The 19,333-nt window shown below is 45.0% G+C and overlaps 1 protein-coding gene across 3 annotated transcripts in view; it reads right to left on the bottom strand.

Moving 5' to 3' along the window:
• Positions 1 to 19,333, bottom strand: part of LOC115181164 (vitamin K-dependent protein S-like) — a 39,545-nt gene that overhangs the window by 2,002 nt on the left and 18,210 nt on the right. For all 3 annotated transcript variants that reach the window (XM_029743196.1, XM_029743194.1, XM_029743197.1), the window contains 6 exons: positions 13,248 to 13,379; positions 11,993 to 12,121; positions 9,596 to 9,836; positions 9,288 to 9,474; positions 4,079 to 4,243; positions 3,436 to 3,604 (listed from right to left, as the gene is read on the bottom strand). In XM_029743196.1, coding sequence (XP_029599056.1) covers positions 3,436 to 3,604; positions 4,079 to 4,243; positions 9,288 to 9,474; positions 9,596 to 9,836; positions 11,993 to 12,121; positions 13,248 to 13,379 — 1,023 coding nt within the window. The remainder of the gene's footprint in view (positions 1 to 3,435; positions 3,605 to 4,078; positions 4,244 to 9,287; positions 9,475 to 9,595; positions 9,837 to 11,992; positions 12,122 to 13,247; positions 13,380 to 19,333) is intronic.

Raw genomic sequence — 19,333 nt, forward strand, 5'->3', positions numbered from 1 at the left:
CTGTAGTAGTAGAATATATATATAGTCCACTGTAGTAGAATATATATATAGTCCACTGTAGTAGAATATATATAGTCCACTGTAGTAGAATATATATAGTCCACTGTAGTAGAATATATATAGTCCACTGTAGTAGTAGAATATATATAGTCCACTGTAGTAGTAGAATATATATATAGTCCACTGTAGTAGAATATATATATAGTCCACTGTAGTAGAATATATATAGTCCACTGTAGTAGTAGAATATATATAGTCCACTTTAGTAGTAGAATATATATAGTCCACTGTAGTATAATATATATAGTCCACTGTAGTAGAATATATATAGTCCACTGTAGTAGTAGAATATATATAGTCCACTGTAGTAGTAGAATATATATAGTCCACTGTAGTAGTAGAATATATATAGTCCACTGTAGTAGTAGAATATATATAGTCCACTGTAGTAGAATATATATAGTCCACTGTAGTAGAATATATATAGTCCACTGTAGTAGTAGAATATATATAGTCCACTGTAGTAGTAGAATATATATATAGTCCACTGTAGTAGAATATATATAGTCCACTGTAGTAGTAGAATATATATAGTCCACTGTAGTAGTAGAATATATATAGTCCACTGTAGTAGTAGAATATATATAGTCCACTGTAGTAGTAGAATATATATAGTCCACTGTAGTAGTAGAATATATATAGTCCACTGTAGTAGTAGAATATATATAGTCCACTGTAGTAGTAGAATATATATAGTCCACTGTAGTAGTAGAATATATATAGTCCACTGTAGTAGTAGAATATATATAGTCCACTGGAGTAGAATATATATATATAGTCCACTGTAGTAGTAGAATATATATAGTCCACTGTAGTAGTAGAATATATATAGTCCACTGTAGTAGTAGAATATATATAGTCCACTGTAGTAGTAGAATATATATAGTCCACTGTAGTAGTAGAATATATATAGTCCACTGTAGTAGTAGAATATATATAGTCCACTGTAGTAGTAGAATATATATAGTCCACTGTAGTAGAATATATATAGTCCACTGTAGTAGTAGAATATATATATTCCACTGTTGTAGTAGAATATATATAGACCACTAGTAGTAGAATATATATAGTCCACTGTAGTAGTAGAATATATATAGTCCACTGTAGTAGTAGAATATATATAGTCCACTGTAGTAGTAGAATATATATAGTCCACTGTAGTAGTAGAATATATATAGTCCACTGTAGTAGTAGAATATATATAGTCCACTGTAGTAGTAGAATATATATAGTCCACTGTAGTAGTAGAATATATATAGTCCACTGTTGTAGTATAATATATATAGTCCACTGTTGTAGTATAATATATATAGTCCACTGTAGTAGTAGAATATATATAGTCCACTGTAGTAGTAGAATATATATAGTCCACTGTAGTAGTAGAATATATATAGTCCACTGTAGTAGTAGAATATATATAGTCCACTGTAGTAGTAGAATATATATAGTCCACTGTAGTAGTAGAATATATATAGTCCACTGTAGTAGTAGAATATATATAGTCCACTGTAGTAGTAGAATATATATAGTCCACTGTAGTAGTAGAATATATATAGTCCACTGTAGTAGTAGAATATATATAGTCCACTGTAGTAGTAGAATATATATAGTCCACTGTAGTAGTAGAATATATATAGTCCACTGTAGTAGTAGAATATATATAGTCCACTGTAGTAGTAGAATATATATAGTCCACTGTAGTAGAATATATATAGTCCACTGTAGTAGTAGAATATATATAGTCCACTGTAGTAGAATATATATAGTCCACTACTCACGGTAGTCTACGTTGAAGTGGGCCAGTCTAGTGTACACTACGTTGCAGTGGGCCAGTCTAGTGTACACTACTCACGGTAGTCTACGTTGAAGTGGACCAGTCTAGTGTACACTACTCACGGTAGTCTACGTTGAAGTGAGCCAGTCTAGTGTACACTACTCACGGTAGTCTACGTTGAAGTGGGCCAGGCTAGTGTACACTACTCACGGTAGTCTACGTTGAAGTGGGCCAGTCTAGTGTACACTACTCACGGTAGTCTACGTTGAAGTGGGCCAGTCTAGTGTACACTACTCACATTTACATTTACATTTAAGTCATTTAGCAGACGCTCTTATCCAGAGCGACTTACAAATTGGTGCATTCACCTATAATATCCAGTAGAACAAACACTTTACAATAGTGCATCTAAATCCTTTAAAGGGGGGGGGGGTTAGAAGGATTACTTTATCCTATCCCAGGTATTCCTTAAAGAGGTGGGGTTTCAGGTGTCTCCGGAAGGTGGTGATTGACTCCGCTGTCCTGGCATCGTGAGGGAGATTGTTCCACCATTGGGGTGCCAGAGCGGCGAGCAGTTTTGACTGGGCTGAGCGGGAACTGTGCTTCCTCAGAGGTAGGGAGGCGAGCAGGCCAGAGGTGGATGAACGCAGTGCCCTTGTTTGGGTGTAGGGCCTGATCAGAGCCTGAAGGTACGGAGGTGCCGTTCCCCTCACAGCTCCGTAGGCAAGCACCATGGTCTTGTAGCGGATGCGAGCTTCAACTGGAAGCCAGTGGAGAGAGCGGAGGAGCGGGGTGACGTGAGAGAACTTGGGAAGGTTGAACACCAGACGGGCTGCGGCGTTCTGGATGAGTTGTAGGGGTTTGATGGCACAGGCAGGGAGCCCAGCCAACAGCGAGTTGCAGTAATCCAGACGGGAGATGACAAGTGCCTGGATTAGGACCTGCGCCGCTTCCTGTGTGAGGCAGGGTCGTACTCTGCGAATGTTGTAGAGCATGAACCTACAGGATCGGGTCACCGCCTTGACTCACGGTAGTCTACGTTGAAGTGGACCAGTCTAGTGTACACTACTCACGGTAGTCTACGTTGAAGTGGGCCAGTCTAGTGTACACTACTCACGGTAGTCTACGTTGAAGTGGACCAGTCTAGTGTACACTACTCACGGTAGTCTACGTTGAAGTGGGCCAGTCTAGTGTACACTACTCACTGTAGTCTACGTTGAAGTGAGCCAGTCTAGTGTACACTACTCACTGTAGTCTACGTTGAAGTGGGCCAGTCTAGTGTACACTACTCACGGTAGTCTACGTTGAAGTGGGCCAGTCTAGTGTACACTACTCACGGTAGTCTACGTTGAAGTGGGCCAGTCTAGTGTACACTACTCACGGTAGTCTACGTTGAAGTGGGCCAGTCTAGTGTACACTACTCACGGTAGTCTACGTTGAAGTGGGCCAGTGTAGTGTACACTACTCACGGTAGTCTACGTTGAAATGGGCCAGTCTAGTGTACACTACTCACGGTAGTCTACGTTGAAGTGGGCCAGTCTAGTGTACACTACTCACGGTAGTCTACGCTGAAGTGGGCCAGTCTAGTGTACACTACTCACTGTAGTCTACGTTGAAGTGGGCCAGTCCCTCCCCGGTGAAGTAGGTTCCTCTCTCTACGTGCAGGAAACAGTGTTTGCTCTTCTTCTCCTGAATGACCTCCTTGACCCCGGACGACCCCTGGTTCATCAGGTTCCACCCGCGGATGCAGCCGTCCAGACGAGGGTTGATCTAGAACAGGGGTCGTTACGTCAAATGTTATCAGGTGGTTGTACGATGGTCGTTTTACGGTTATGGAATCGTTATTTTTATGGTTTGTTCTGTGGTTGTCCGCTAATTGTTTGTGTGGTTATTGGTTGAATGTTTGTTCTATGGTCGTTCTATGGTTGTTCTATGGTTGTTCTATGGTTTGTTCTATGGTTGTTCTATGGTTTGTTCTATGGTTGTTCTATGGTTTGTTCTATGGTTTGTTCTATGGTTGTTCTATGGTTTGTTCTATGGTTGTTCTATGGTTTGTTCTATGGTTTGTTCTATGGTTTGTTCTATGGTTGTTTTATGGTTTGTTCTATGGTTTGTTCTATGGTTTGTTTTATGGTTTGTTCTATGGTTTGTTTTATGGTTTGTTCTATGGTTTGTTCTATGGTTATTCTATGGTTGTTCTATGGTTGTTCTATGGTTGTGGTGTTGTGGCAGTGGGCTGTTTACCGGTTTGATGACGCTGTCGGTGCGGTTGGGCAGCCCTGCGATGTACACCTTGGTCTCCAGTTTCCCGTTAACGGACGTAAAGAGACTCCCGGGGCTGTTGATGCTCATCACCGCTTCCTTACTGATCTTAACGCTGATGCTGGACTCCAGTTCATCTACTGAGATCTACAACAACATTACACAACAACAACAACATTACACAACAACAACAACATTACACAACAACAACAACAACATTACACAACAACAACATTACACAACAACAACAACATTACACAACAACAACAACAACAACAACAACAACAACATTACACAACAACAACAACAACAACATTACACAACAACAACAACATTACACACCAACATTACACACCAACATTACACACCAACATTACACAACAACATTACACACCAACATTACACAACAACAACAACATTACACAACAACAACAACATTACACACCAACATTACACACCAACATTACACAACAACATTACACAACAATATTACACACCAACATTACACAACACTAACAACATTACACTAACAACATTACACAACAACAACAACATTACACAACAACAACATTACACAACAACAACATTACATCATAATAATAAACTTATTTTTCTATGGGGTAGATCATCTTTAATATTGTGGTATATTGTGATAGATTGTGGTATATTGTGGTAGATTGTGGTATTTTGTGATAGATTGTGGTATATTGTGATATATTGTGGTATATTGTGATATATTGTGGTAGATTGTGGTATTTTGTGATAGATTGTGGTATACTGTGATATATTGTGATATATTGTGATAGATTGTGGCTTCTATCAATGTCATTTCCAACCCCCCATATATAAGAGTACCAGTTAAACGTTTGGACACACCTACTCAGTCCAGGGTTTTTCTTTGTTTTTACTATTTCCTACATTGTAGAGTAAACAAATCAAAATACATTTTATGTTTGAGATTCATCCAAGTAGCCACCATTTGCGTTGATGACAGCTTTGCACACGCTTGGCATTCTCTCAACCAGCATCACCTGGAATGGTCTGACAGCATTCTGCAGCGATACGCCAATCCATCTGGTTTGTTCTTGTTTTTCCAACAGGATAATGACCCAACACACCTCCAGGCTGTGTAAGGGCTATTTGACCAAGAAGGAGAGTGATGGAGTGCTGCATCAGATGACCTGGCCTCCACAATCACCACGACCTCAACCCAATTGAGATGGTTTGAGATGAGTTGGACTGCAGAGTGAAGGAAATGCAGCGAACAAGTGCTCAGCATATGTGGGAACTCCTTCAAGACTGTTGGAAAAGCATTCCAGGTGAAGCTGGTTGAGAGAATGCCAAGCGTGTGCAAAGCTGTCATCAAGGCAAAGGGTGGCTACTTTGAAGAATCTCAAATATAAAATATATTTTGATTTGTTTAACACTTTTTGTGGTTACTACATGACTCCATATGTGTTATTTCATAGTTTTGATGTCTTCACTATTATTCTACAATGTAGAAAATAGTAAAAATAAAGAAAAACCCTTGAATGAGTAGGTGAGTCCAAACTGTTGACTGGTACTGTATATACAGTTGAAGTCGGACGTTTACATACACCTCAGCCAAATACATTTAAACTCAAGTTTCTCAGAATTCCTGACATTTAATCCTAGTAAAAAATTCCCTGTCTTAGATTATCTTTGAGTCAGTGTATGTTTCATCTTTGCGTCACGGTTTGTTGTTTTTGTTTATTCAGTTTATTTATATGTATTTGCATAGTTTCACAGTGTAAATAAAAATGTGGAACGACACACGCGCTGCACTTTGGTCCTTTGGCGGTGGGAGATTCTGTCACGGCTGGTCGTAAAGAGAAGCGGGAACAAAGTGCAGGGTGTCGTTCCACATTTTATAAGCAAAGAGGCACTGAGATTGAAGGTAGGCCCTGAGTTAGAAGGTAGGCCCTGAGTTTGAAGGTAGGCCCTGAAGGTAGGCCCTGAGTTTGAAGGTAGGCCCTGAGTTTGAAGGTAGGCCCTGAGTTTGAAGGTAGGCCCTGAGTTTGAAGGTAGGCCCTGAGTTTGAAGGTAGGCCCTGAGTTTGAAGATAGGCCCTGAGTTAGAAGGTAGGCCCTGAGTTTGAAGGTAGGCCCTGAGTTTGAAGGTAGGCCCTGAGTTTGAAGGTAGGCCCTGAAGGTAGGCCCTGAGTTTGAAGGTAGGCCCTGAGTTTGAAGGTAGGCCCTGAGTTTGAAGGTAGGCCCTGAGTTTTGAAGGTAGGCCCTGAGTTTGAAGTGGCCCTGAGTTTGAAGGTAGGCCCTGAGTTTGAAGGTAGGCCCTGAGTTTGAAGGTAGGCCCTGAGTTTGAAGGTAGGCCCTGAGTTTGAAGGTAGGCCCTGAGTTTGAAGGTAGGCCCTGAGTTTGAAGGTAGGCCCTGAGTTTGAAGGTAGGCCCTGAGTTTGAAGGTAGGCATTGAAATACATTCACAGGTACACCTCCAATTGATTCAAAAGATGTCAATTAGCCTATCAAGAAGCTTCTAAAGGCATGACATCATTTTCTGGAATTTTCCAAACTGTTTAAAGGCACAAATCAACTTAGTGTATGTAAACTTCTGACCCACTGGAATTGTGATACATTGAGTTATAAGTGAAATAATCTGTCTGTAAACAATTGTTGGATAAATTATTTGTGTCATGCACAAAGTAGATGTCCTAACCGACTCTGCCAAAACTATAGTTTGTTAACAAGAAATTTGTGGAGTGGTTGAAAAACGAGTTTTAATGACTCCAACCTAAGTGGATGTAAACTTCTGACTTCAACTGTAACATATCGCCACATCTTAACACTGGATTGAGATCAAACCCATCTGAGCAACAACAAAAAAGACAGGCTAATATAACCAGCTAGAGACAGTAAAAGACAGGCAGTCAGGTTGGACAGACGGTAAAAGACAGGCAGTCAGGTTGGACAGGTGACTAACATAACCAGCTAGTTAGAGACAGTAAAAGACAGGCAGTCAGGTTGGACAGACGGTAAAAGACAGGCAGTCAGGTTGGACAGGTGACTAATATAACCAGCTAGTTAGAGACAGTAAAAGACAGGCAGTCAGGTTGGACAGGTGACTAATATAACCAGCTAGTTAGAGACAGTAAAAGACAGGCAGTCAATTTGGACAGACAGTAAAAGACAGGCAGTCAGGTTGGACAGGTGACTAATATAACCAGCTAGTGACAGTAAAAGACAGGCAGTCAGGTTGGACAGGTTACTAATATAACCAGCTAGTTAGAGACAGTATAAGACAGGCAGTCAGGTTGGACAGGTGACTAATATAACCAGCTAGAGACAGTAAAAGACAGGCAGTCAGGTTGGACAGGTGACTAATATAACCAGCTAGTTAGTGACAGTATAAGACAGGCAGTCAGGTTGGACAGGTGACTAATATAACCAGCTAGAGACAGTAAAAGACAGGCAGTCAGGTTGGACAGGTGACTAATATAACCAGCTAGAGACAGTAAAAGACAGGCAGTCAGGTTGGACAGGTGACTAATATAACCAGCTAGAGACAGTAAAAGACAGGCAGTCAGGTTGGACAGGTGACTAATATAACCAGCTAGTGACAGTAAAAGACAGGCAGTCAGGTTGGACAGGTGACTAATATAACCAGCTAGTTAGTGACAGTAAAAGACAGGCAGTCAAGTTGGACAGGTGACTAATATGACCAGCTAGAGACAGTAAAAGACAGGCAGTCAGGTTGGACAGGTGACTAATATAACCAGCTAGTTAGTGACAGTAAAAGACAGGCAGTCAGGTTGGACAGGTGACTAATATAACCAGCTAGAGACAGTAAAAGACAGGCAGTCAGGTTGGACAGGTGACTAATATAACCAGCTAGTGACAGTAAAAGACAGGCAGTCAGGTTGGACAGGTGACTAATATAACCAGCTAGAGACAGTAAAAGACAGGCAGTCAGGTTGGACAGGTCACTAATATAACCAGCTAGAGACAGTAAAAGACAGGCAGTCAGCTTGGACAGATGGTAAAAGACAGGCAGTCAGGTTGGACAGGTGAGTAATATAACCAGCTAGAGACAGTAAAAGACAGGCAGTCAGGTTGGACAGGTGACTAATATAACCAGCTAGTGACAGTAAAAGACAGGCAGTCAGGTTGGACAGGTGACTAATATAACCAGCTAGAGACAGTAAAAGACAGGCAGTAGGATGGACAGGTGACTAATATAACCAGCTAGAGACAGTAAAAGACAGGCAGTCAGGTTGGACAGGTGACTAATATAACCAGCTAGTGACAGTAAAAGACAGGCAGTCAGATTGGACAGGTGACTAATATAACTAGCTAGAGACAGTAAAAGACAGGCAGTCAGGATGGACAGGTGACTAATATAACCAGCTAGAGACAGTAAAAGACAGGCAGTCAGGTTGGACAGGTGACTAATATAACCAGCTAGAGACAGTAAAAGACAGGCAGTCAGGTTGGACAGGTGACTAATATAACCAGCTAGTGACAGTAAAAGACAGGCAGTCAGGTTGGACAGGTGACTAATATAACCAGCTAGAGACAGTAAAAGACAGGCAGTCAGGTTGGACAGGTCACTAATATAACCAGCTAGAGACAGTAAAAGATAGGCAGTCAGCTTGGACAGATGGTAAAAGACAGGCAGTCAGGTTGGACAGGTGAGTAATATAACCAGCTAGAGACAGTAAAAGACAGGCAGTCAGGTTGGACAGGTGACTAATATAACCAGCTAGTGACAGTAAAAGACAGGCAGTCAGGTTGGACAGGTGACTAATATAACCAGCTAGAGACAGTAAAAGACAGGCAGTAGGATGGACAGGTGACTAATATAACCAGCTAGAGACAGTAAAAGACAGGCAGTCAGGTTGGACAGGTGACTAATATAACCAGCTAGTGACAGTAAAAGACAGGCAGTCAGATTGGACAGGTGACTAATATAACTAGCTAGAGACAGTAAAAGACAGGCAGTCAGGATGGACAGGTGACTAATATAACCAGCTAGAGACAGTAAAAGACAGGCAGTCAGGTTGGACAGGTGACTAATATAACCAGCTAGTGACAGTAAAAGACAGGCAGTCAGGCTGGACAGACGGTAAAAGACAGGCAGTCAGGTTGGACAGACGACTAATATAACCGGCTAGAGACAGTAAAAGTAATCAGTGATGTAATCCACAAGCCACTCTTACCACATGCCACTGTCCGTCGTTGATGACCTTGCCCCCGCTGGTGACCTTGAGTGAGTGCTGGTTCTTGAACTGGACTTCGATCCGTCCTCCCCTCAGCCCCAGCATGAACCACGAGTCCTGGGAAGACTCTGCGTACAGAACCACCCCTTCCGGATCAAACGTACGGAAGTCAAACTCCGCAGCGAACCTTGAAGAACACACGACCAGACGATTTTAAGGGGGTACAGCTGCGTAGCGAACAGGACTTCCACAGCGGTTATGTGTGTATGTCTGTCTCTACCTATATGTGTGTTTTTAAACCCCCTTACTTTGTGTTCTCCGGTAGTCTGAAGCGGAGGTATATGACAGGTCCTCCGGTGAATTGTTCTCCCAGGTACAGCATCTCGGCGTGTTTGTAGTCGTACAGCTGGACGCACACTGGGACCTCCTCACAGGAACGCCGGTCCTCCGCTAACCGCAGACCCTGACGACCTTCGCAGCGGCAGGAGTAGCTACCCATCGTGTTCACGCACACGCCCTCGCACACGCCCACCTCGCACTCGTCCACATCTGCGGGGACGACCACGAGCGTCAGACGGAGAGGGGTCGAGGTCAGAGGTCATTACAGGAGGTACAGGGGGTCAGGGTTAAGATCAGTTGATTTACAAACGTTCCATTAGGTCCTTGAATATAATTGTCTCTGACTTTTTAATTTTTTTACAGACTGTATATTTAGGGGCGGCAGGTTAGCCTAGTGGTTAGAGCGTTGGGCCAGTAACCAGCAGGTAGCCTAGTGGTTAGAGCGTTGGGCCAGTAACCAGCAGGTAGCCTAGTGGTTAGAGCGTTGGGCCAGTAACCAGCAGGTAGCCTAGTGGTTAGAGCGTTGGGCCAGTAACCAGCAGGTAGCCTAGTGGTTAGAGCGTTGGGACAGTAACCAGCAGGTAGCCTAGTGGTTAGAGCGTTGGGCCAGTAACCAGCAGGTAGCCTAGTGGTTAGAGCGTTGGGCCAGTAACCAGCAGGTAGCCTAGTGGTTAGAGCGTTGGGCCAGTAACCAGCAGGTAGCCTAGTGGTTAGAGCGTTGGGCCAGTAACCAGCAGGTAGCCTAGTGATTAGAGCGTTGGGCCAGTAACCAGCAGGTAGCCTAGTGGTTAGAGCGTTGGGCCAGTAACCAGCAGGTAGCCTAGTGGTTAGAGCGTTGGGCCAGTAACCAGCAGGTAGCCTAGTGGTTAGAGCGTTGGGCCAGTAACCAGCAGGTAGCCTAGTGGTTAGAGCGTTGGGCCAGTAACCAGGCAGGTAGCCTAGTGGTTAGAGCGTTGACCAGTAACCAGCAGGTAGCCTAGTGGTTAGAGCGTTGGGCCAGTAACCAGCAGGTAGCCTAGTGGTTAGAGCGTTGGGCCAGTAACCAGCAGGTAGCCTAATGTTAGAGCGTTGGACAGTAACCAGCAGGTAGCCTAGTGGTTAGAGGCATAGAGGAGGCAGGTAGCCTAGTGGTTAGAGCGTTGGGCCAGTAACCAGCAGGTAGCCTAGTGGTTAGAGCGTTGGGCCAGTAACCAGCAGGTAGCCTAGTGGTTAGAGCGTTGGGCCAGTAACCAGCAGGTAGCCTAGTGGTTAGAGCGTTGGGACAGTAACCAGCAGGTAGCCTAGTGGTTAGAGCGTTGGGACAGTAACCAGCAGGTAGCCTAGTGGTTAGAGCGTTGGGCCAGTAACCAGCAGGTAGCCTAGTGGTTAGAGCGTTGGGCCAGTAACCAGCAGGTAGCCTAGTGGTTAGAGCGTTGGGCCAGTAACCAGCAGGTAGCCTAGTGGTTAGAGCGTTGGGACAGTAACCAGCAGGTAGCCTAGTGGTTAGAGCGTTGGGCCAGTAACCAGCAGGTAGCCTAGTGGTTAGAGCGTTGGGACAGTAACCAGCAGGTAGCCTAGTGGTTAGAGCGTTGGGACAGTAACCAGCAGGTAGCCTAGTGGTTAGAGCGTTGGGACAGTAACCAGCAGGTAGCCTAGTGGTTAGAGCGTTGGGACAGTAACCAGCAGGTAGCCTAGTGGTTAGAGCGTTGGGCCAGTAACCAGCAGCGTAGCCTAGTGGTTAGAGCGTTGGGCTAGTTAACCGAAAGGTTGCTAGATCGAATCCCCGAGCTGAACAAGGTAAAAATCTGTCGTTCTGCCCCTGAACAAGGCAGTTAACACACTGTTCCTAGGCCGTCATTGTAAATAAGAATTTGTTCTTAAACTGACTTGCCTAGTTAAATAAAGGTGTCACGTCTTGACCATAGAAAGATGTTATTTTCTATGGTAGAGTAGGTCAGTGCGTGACAGGGTTTTTGTTTCTATGTTTTCTATTTCTATGTTTAGGTTAAAAAAAATTGTATTTCTATGTTGGGGGTTTTGTTTGGGATGATCTCCAATTAGAGGCAGCTGGTCCTCGTTGTCTCTAATTGGAGATCATACTTAAGTAGTTTTTTTTTTTTCCCACCTGGGTTTTGTGGGAGATTGTTTTTGAATAGTGTATGTTTCACCTCTGCGTCACGTTTTTTGTTTGTTTGTTTGTTTGTTTGTTGTTATTCTAGTTTATTCAGATGTATCGCATAGTTTCACAGTATAAATAAAATGTGGAACGACACACACACTGCTCCTCCTTTCGACAGCCGTGATAAAAAGGTTAAATGAAAATAAAATAAATATTCCTGTGTGTGATAGTGTCTTTCTCGTGGGGGTGCAGTGGACTGGCATCTCACCCAAACAGGAGCGCAAGGTGAAGTTGTAATTGAAGCCCGGGGGACACTGGCACTCATACATGCCAGGGGTGTTGACACATTTAGCTGGTTCCTCACAGATACTGGGGTACAGCAAACACTCATTGATATCTGTGGAGGGGGAATACATTTAGCTGGTCCCTCAGAGAGGGGAATACATTTAGCTGGTTCCTCAGAGAGGGGAATACATTTAGCTGGTTCCTCAGAGAGGGGAACACATTTAGCTGGTTCCTCAGAGATACTGGGGTACTTTAGCTGGTTCCTCAGAGATACTGGGGTACTTTAGCTGGTTCCTCAGAGATACTGGGGTACTTTAGCTAGTTCCTCAGAGATACTGGGGTACAGCAAACACTCATTGATATCTGGAGAGGGGAACACATTTAGCTGGTTCCTCAGAGATACTGGGGTACAGCAAACACTATCTGGGATACAGGAAGAGACACAGACATATTGACATGTTCAGTGTGAGTTGTTAATATGGAGGTTTGGTTTAGTCATGAGACAATCACACAAACATTAACACAAGTGGGACAAGCAGAAACAGTCATTGAGACGGAAGCCTGTTTCTGGTAACAGCGATGGTCAATGACCCTGAGGTTTAAACAGTCTTATGTACAGTGGGGGGAAAAAGTATTTGACCCCCTGCTGATTTTGTACATTTGCCCACTGATAAAGAAATGATCAGTCTATAATTTTAATGGTAGGTTTATTTTAACAGTGAGAGACAGAATAACAACTAAAAAATCCAGAAAAATGCATGTCAAAAATGTATTGCATTTTAATGAGGGAAATAAGTATTTGCAACTCTACAGTCTAGACTACATTCTAAACTAGATTCTAAACTAGATTCTAAACTAGAGTCTAAACTAGAGTCTACACTAGTCTAAACTAGATTCTAAACTAGAGTCTAAACTAGATTCTAAACTAGTGTCTAAACTAGAGTCTAAACTAGAGTCTAAACTAGAGTCTAAACTAGAGTCTAAACTAGATTCTAAACTAGAGTCTAAACTAGAGTCTAAACTAGATTCTAAACTAGATTCTAAACTAGATTCTAAACTAGAGTCTAAACTAGATTCTAAACTAGATTCCAACTGGATCTATATAACACTACCTGTTACCTGTACAGTGGATCTATATAACACTACCTGTTACCTGTACAGTGGATCTATATAACACTACCTGTTACCTGTACAGTGGATCTTCTCGTTGGTTCTGAACCGGTACTGAACACTGTTACCTGTACAGTGGATCTTGTCGTTGGTTCTGAACCGGTATCCATCATCACACATACAGCGGAAGGACCCGGGGGAGTTGTAACACTTCTGGTTGCAGCCGGCTTGGTGATCTGGGTCCGAACACTCGTCGATGTCTGATCAATAAAACAATCAATAACATCATTATTCAATAATAACAAAACATGGATTTATTGACTATACACTTCCTGTTCCTGTTCCTGGGAGGAACTGTGACCTAGTAAAACAGCAACATCAACATTTCTGGCCAAGCTGTTCGAGACGGATTCAAACCAGCGACCAAGTATTAAGCCAGGACCCTGTATTAAGCCAGGACCAAGTATTAAGTAGGACCCAGTATTAAGTAGGACCCAGTATTAAGCCAGGACCCAGTATTAAGTAGGACCCAGTATTAAGCCAGGACCCAGTATTAAGCCAGGACCCAGTATTAAGTAGGACCCAGTATTAAGCCAGGACCCAGTATTAAGCCAGGACCCAGTATTAAGTAGGACCCAGTATTAAGCCAGGACCCAGTATTAAGCCAGGACCCAGTATTAAGCCAGGACCCAGTATTAAGTAGAACCCAGTATTAAGTAGGACCCAGTATTAAGCCAGGACCCAGTATTAAGCCAGGACCCAGTATTAAGCCAGGACCCAGAATTAAGTAGGACCCAGTATTAAGTAGGACCCAGTATTAAGCCAGGACCCAGTATTAAGCCAGGACCCAGTATTAAGCCGGGACCCAGTATTAAGTAGGACCCATTATTAAGCCAGGACCCAGTATTAAGCCAGGACCCAGTATTAAGCCAGGACCCAGTATTAAGTAGGACCCAGTATTAAGTAGGACCCAGTATTAAGCCAGGACCCAGTATTAAGTAGGACCCAGTATTAAGCCAGGACCCAGTATTAAGTAGGACCCAGTATTAAGCCAGGACCCAGTATTAAGCCAGGACCCAGTATTAAGTAAGACCCAGTATTAAGCCAGGACCCAGTATTAAGCCAGGACAAGTATTAAGTAGGACCCAGTATTAAGCCAGGACCCAGTATTAAGCCAGGACCCAGTATTAAGCCAGGACCCAGTATTAAGTAGGACCCAGTATTAAGTAGTACCCAGTATTAAGCCAGGACCCAGCATTAAGTAGGACCCAGTATTAAGCCAGGACCTAGTATTAAGCCAGGACCCAGTATTAAGTAAGACCCAGTATTAAGCCAGGACCCAGTATTAAGCCAGGACCCAGTATTAAGTAGGACCCAGTATTAAGCCAGGACCCAGTATTAAGCCAGGACCCAGTATTAAGCCAGGACCCAGTATTAAGTAGGACCCAGTATTAAGTAGGACCCAGTATTAAGCCAGGACCCAGAATTAAGTAGGACCCAGTATTAAGCCAGGACCCAGTATTAAGCCAGGACCCAGTATTAAGTAAGACCCAGTATTAAGCCAGGACCCAGTATTAAGCCAGGACCCAGTATTAAGCCAGGACCCAGTATTAAGTAGGACCCAGTATTAAGCCAGGACCTAGTATTAAGCCAGGACCCAGTATTAAGCCAGGACCCAGTATTAAGTAGGACCCAGTATTAAGCCAGGACCCAGTATTAAGCCAGGACCCAGTATTAAGTAGGACGCAGTATTAAGCCAGGACCTAGTATTAAGCCAGGACCCAGTATTAAGCCAGGACCCAGTACTAAGCCAGGACCCAGTATTAAGCCAGGACCCAGTATTAAGCCAGGACCCAGTATTAAGTAGGACCCAGTATTAAGCCAGGACCCAGTATTAAGCCAGGACCCAGTATTAAGCCAGGACCCAGTATTAAGTAGGACCCAGTATTAAGCCAGGACCCAGTATTAAGCCAGGACCCAGTATTAAGCCAGGACCCAGTATTAAGTAGAACCCAGTATTAAGTAGGACGCAGTATTAAGCCAGGACCCAGTATTAAGCCAGGACCCAGTATTAAGCCAGGACCCAGAATTAAGTAGGACCCAGTATTAAGTAGGACCCAGTATTAAGCCAGGACCCAGTATTAAGCCAGGACCCAGTATTAAGCCGGGACCCAGTATTAAGTAGGACCCATTATTAAGCCAGGACCCAGTATTAAGCCAGGACCCAGTATTAAGCCAGGACCCAGTATTAAGTAGGACCCAGTATTAAGTAGAACCCAGTATTAAGCCAGGACCCAGTATTAAGTAGGACCCAGTATTAAGCCAGGACCCAGTATTAAGTAGGACCCAGTATTAAGCCAGGACCCAGTATTAAGCCAGGACCCAGTATTAAGTAAGACCCAGTATTAAGCCAGGGCCCAGTATTAAGCCAGGACCCAGTATTAAGCCAGGACCCAGTATTAAGTAGGACCAAGTATTAAGCCAGGACCCAGTATTAAGCCAGGACCCAGTATTAAGCCAGGACCCAGTATTAAGTAGGACCCAGTATTAAGTAGGACCCAGTATTAAGCCAGGACCCAGCATTAAGTAGGACCCAGTATTAAGCCAGGACCTAGTATTAAGCCAGGACCCAGTATTAAGTAAGACCCAGTATTAAGCCAGGACCCAGTATTAAGACAGGACCCAGTATTAAGTAGGACATAGTATTAAGCCAGGACCCAGTATTAAGCCAGGACCCAGTATTAAGCCAGGACCCAGTATTAAGTAGGACCCAGTATTAAGTAGGACCCAGTATTAAGCCAGGACCCAGAATTAAGTAGGACCCAGTATTAAGCCAGGACCCAGTATTAAGTAAGACCCAGTATTAAGCCAGGACCCAGTATTAAGCCAGGACCCAGTATTAAGCCAGGACCCAGTATTAAGTAGGACCCAGTATTAAGCCAGGACCTAGTATTAAGCCAGGACCCAGTATTAAGCCAGGACCAAGTATTAAGTAGGACCCAGTATTAAGCCAGGACCCAGTATTAAGCCAGGACCCAGTATTAAGTAGGACCCAGTATTAAGCCAGGACCCGGTATTAAGCCAGGACCCAGTATTAAGCCAGGACCCATTATTAAGTAGGACCCAGTATTAAGTAGGACCCAGTATTAAGCCAGGACCCAGTATTAAGTAGGACCCAGTATTAAGTAGCCCCCAGTATTAAGCCAGGACCCAGTATTAAGTAGGACCCAGTATTAAGCCAGGACCCAGTATTACGTAGGACCCAGTATTAAGCCAGGACCCAGTATTAAGCCAGGACCCAGTATTAAGTAAGACCCAGTATTAAGCCAGGACCCAGTATTAAGCCAGGACCCAGTATTAAGCCAGGACCCAGTATTAAGTAGGACCCAGTATTAAGCCAGGACCCAGTATTAAGCCAGGACCCAGAATTAAGTAGGACCCAGTATTAAGACAGGACCCAGTATTAAGCCAGGACCCAGTATTAAGTAAGACCCAGTATTAAGCCAGGACCCAGTATTAAGCCAGGACCCAGTATTAAGTAGAACCCAGTATTAAGCCAGGACCTAGTATTAAGCCAGGACCCAGTATTAAGCCAGGACCCAGTATTAAGTAGGACCCAGTATTAAGCCAGGACCCAGTATTAAGCCAGGACCCAGTATTAAGCCAGGACACAGTATTAAGTAGGACCCAGTATTAAGCCAGGACCCGGTATTAAGCCAGGACCCAGTATTAAGCCAGGACCCAGTATTAAGTAGGACCCAGTATTAAGTATGACCCAGTATTAAGCCAGGACCCAGTATTAAGTAGGACCCAGTATTAAGCCAGGACCCAGTATTAAGCCAGGGCCCAGTATTAAGCCAGGACCCAGTATTAAGCCAGGACCCAGTATTAAGCCAGGACCCTGTATTAAGCCAGGACCCAGTATTAGCCAGGACCCAGTATTAAGCCAGGACCCAGTATTAAGCCAGGACCCAGTATTAAGCCAGGACCCAGTATTAAGCCAGGACCCAGTATTAAGTAGGACCCAGTATTAAGTAGGACCCAGTATTAAGCCAGGACCCAGTATTAAGTAGGACCCAGTATTAAGTAGGACCCAGTATTAAGTAGGACCCCGTAATAAGCCAGGACCCAGTATTAGCCAGGACCCAGTATTAAGTAGGACCCAGTATTAAGCCAGGACCCAGTATTAAGCCAGGACCCAGTATTAAGCCAGGACCCAGTATTAAGTAGTACCCAGTATTAAGTAGGACCCAGTATTAAGCCAGGACCCAGTATTAAGTAGGACCCAGTATTAAGTAGGACCCAGTATTAAGCCAGGACCCAGTATTAAGCCAGGACCCAGTATTAAGCCAGGACCCAGTATTAAGTAGGACCAAGTATTAAGCCAGGACCCAGTATTAAGTAGGACCCAGTATTAAGTAGGACCCAGTATTAAGCCAGGACCCAGTATTAAGTAGGACACAGTATTAAGCCAGGACCCAGTATTAAGTAGGACCCAGTATTAAGCCAGGACCCAGTATTAAGCCAGGACCCAGTATTAAGTAGGACCCAGTATTAAGCCAGGACCCAGTATTAAGCCAGGACCCAGTATTAAGCCAGGACCCTGTATTAAGCCAGGACCCAGTATTAAGCCAGGACCGAGTATTAAGCCGGGACCCAGTATTAAGCCGGGACCCAGTATTAAGCCGGGACCCAGTATTAAGCCGGGACCCAGTATTAAGCCGGGACCCAGTATTAAGCCAGGACCCAGTATTAAGCCAGGACCCAGTATTAAGCCAGGACCCAGTATTAAGCCAGGACCCAGTATTAAGCCAGGACCCAGTATTAAGCCAGGACCCAGTATTAGCCAGGACCCAGTATTAAGCCAGGACCCAGTATTAAGTAGGACCCAGTATTAAGCCAGGACCCAGTATTAAGCCAGGACCCAGTATTAAGTAGGACCCAGTATTAAGCCAGGACCCAGTATTAAGTAGGACCCAGTATTAAGTAGGACCCAGTATTAAGCCAGGACCCAGTATTAAGTAGGACCCAGTATTAAGTAGGACCCAGTATTAAGCCAGGACCCAGTATTAAGTAGGACCCAGTATTAAGCCAGGACCCAGTATTAAGCCAGGACCCAGTATTAAGCCAGGACCCAGTATTAAGTAGGACCCAGTATTAAGCCAGGACCCAGTATTAAGACAGGACCCAGTATTAAGCCAGGACCCAATAGGAAAGATCTTTAGTATGGGGACACCCTGTCTGTCTGGTACCTACCATCCTCACAGCGCGGGCCCTTCCAGCCTGGTCGACACCGACAGGTGAAGGAGGCCTGTCTGACCCTGTCTGTCTGGTACCTACCATCCTCACAGCGCGGGCCCATCCAGCCTGGTCGACACCGACAGGTGAAGGAGGCCTGTCTGACCCTGTCTGTCTGGTACCTACCATCCTCACAGCGCGGGCCCTTCCAGCCTGGTCAACACCGACAGGTGAAGGAGGCCTGTCTGACCCTGTCTGTCTGGTACCTACCATCCTCACAGCGCGGGCCCTTCCAGCCTGGTCGACACCGACAGGTGAAGGAGGCCTGTCTGACCCTGTCTTGTCTGGTACCTACCATCCTCACAGCGCGGGCCCTTCCAGCCTGGTCGACACCGACAGGTGAAGGAGGCCTGTCTGACCCTGTCTGTCTGGTACCTACCATCCTCACAGCGCGGGCCCTTCCAGCCTGGTCGACACCGACAGGTGAAGGAGGCCTGTCTGACCCTGTCTGTCTGGTACCTACCATCCTCACAGCGCGGGCCCTTCCAGCCTGGTCGACACCGACAGGTGAAGGAGGCCTGTCTGACCCTGTCTGCCTGGTACCTACCATCCTCACAGCGCGGGCCCTTCCAGCCTGGTCGACACCGACAGGTGAAGGAGGCCTGTCTGACCCTGTCTGTCTGGTACCTACCATCCTCACAGCGCGGGCCCTTCCAGCCTGGTCGACACCGACAGGTGAAGGAGGCCCGTCTGACCCTGTCTGTCTGGTACCTACCATCCTCACAGCGCGGGCCCTTCCAGCCTGGTCGACACCGACAGGTGAAGGAGGCCCGTCTGACCCTGTCTGTCTGGTACCTACCATCCTCACAGCGCGGGCCCTTCCAGCCTGGTCGACACCGACAGGTGAAGGAGGCCCGTCTGACCCTGTCTGTCTGGTACCTACCATCCTCACAGCGCGGGCCCTTCCAGCCTGGTC

Source organism: Salmo trutta, unplaced genomic scaffold (genome assembly GCF_901001165.1).
Source record: "Salmo trutta unplaced genomic scaffold, fSalTru1.1, whole genome shotgun sequence".
Lineage (NCBI taxonomy): Eukaryota > Metazoa > Chordata > Actinopteri > Salmoniformes > Salmonidae > Salmo > Salmo trutta.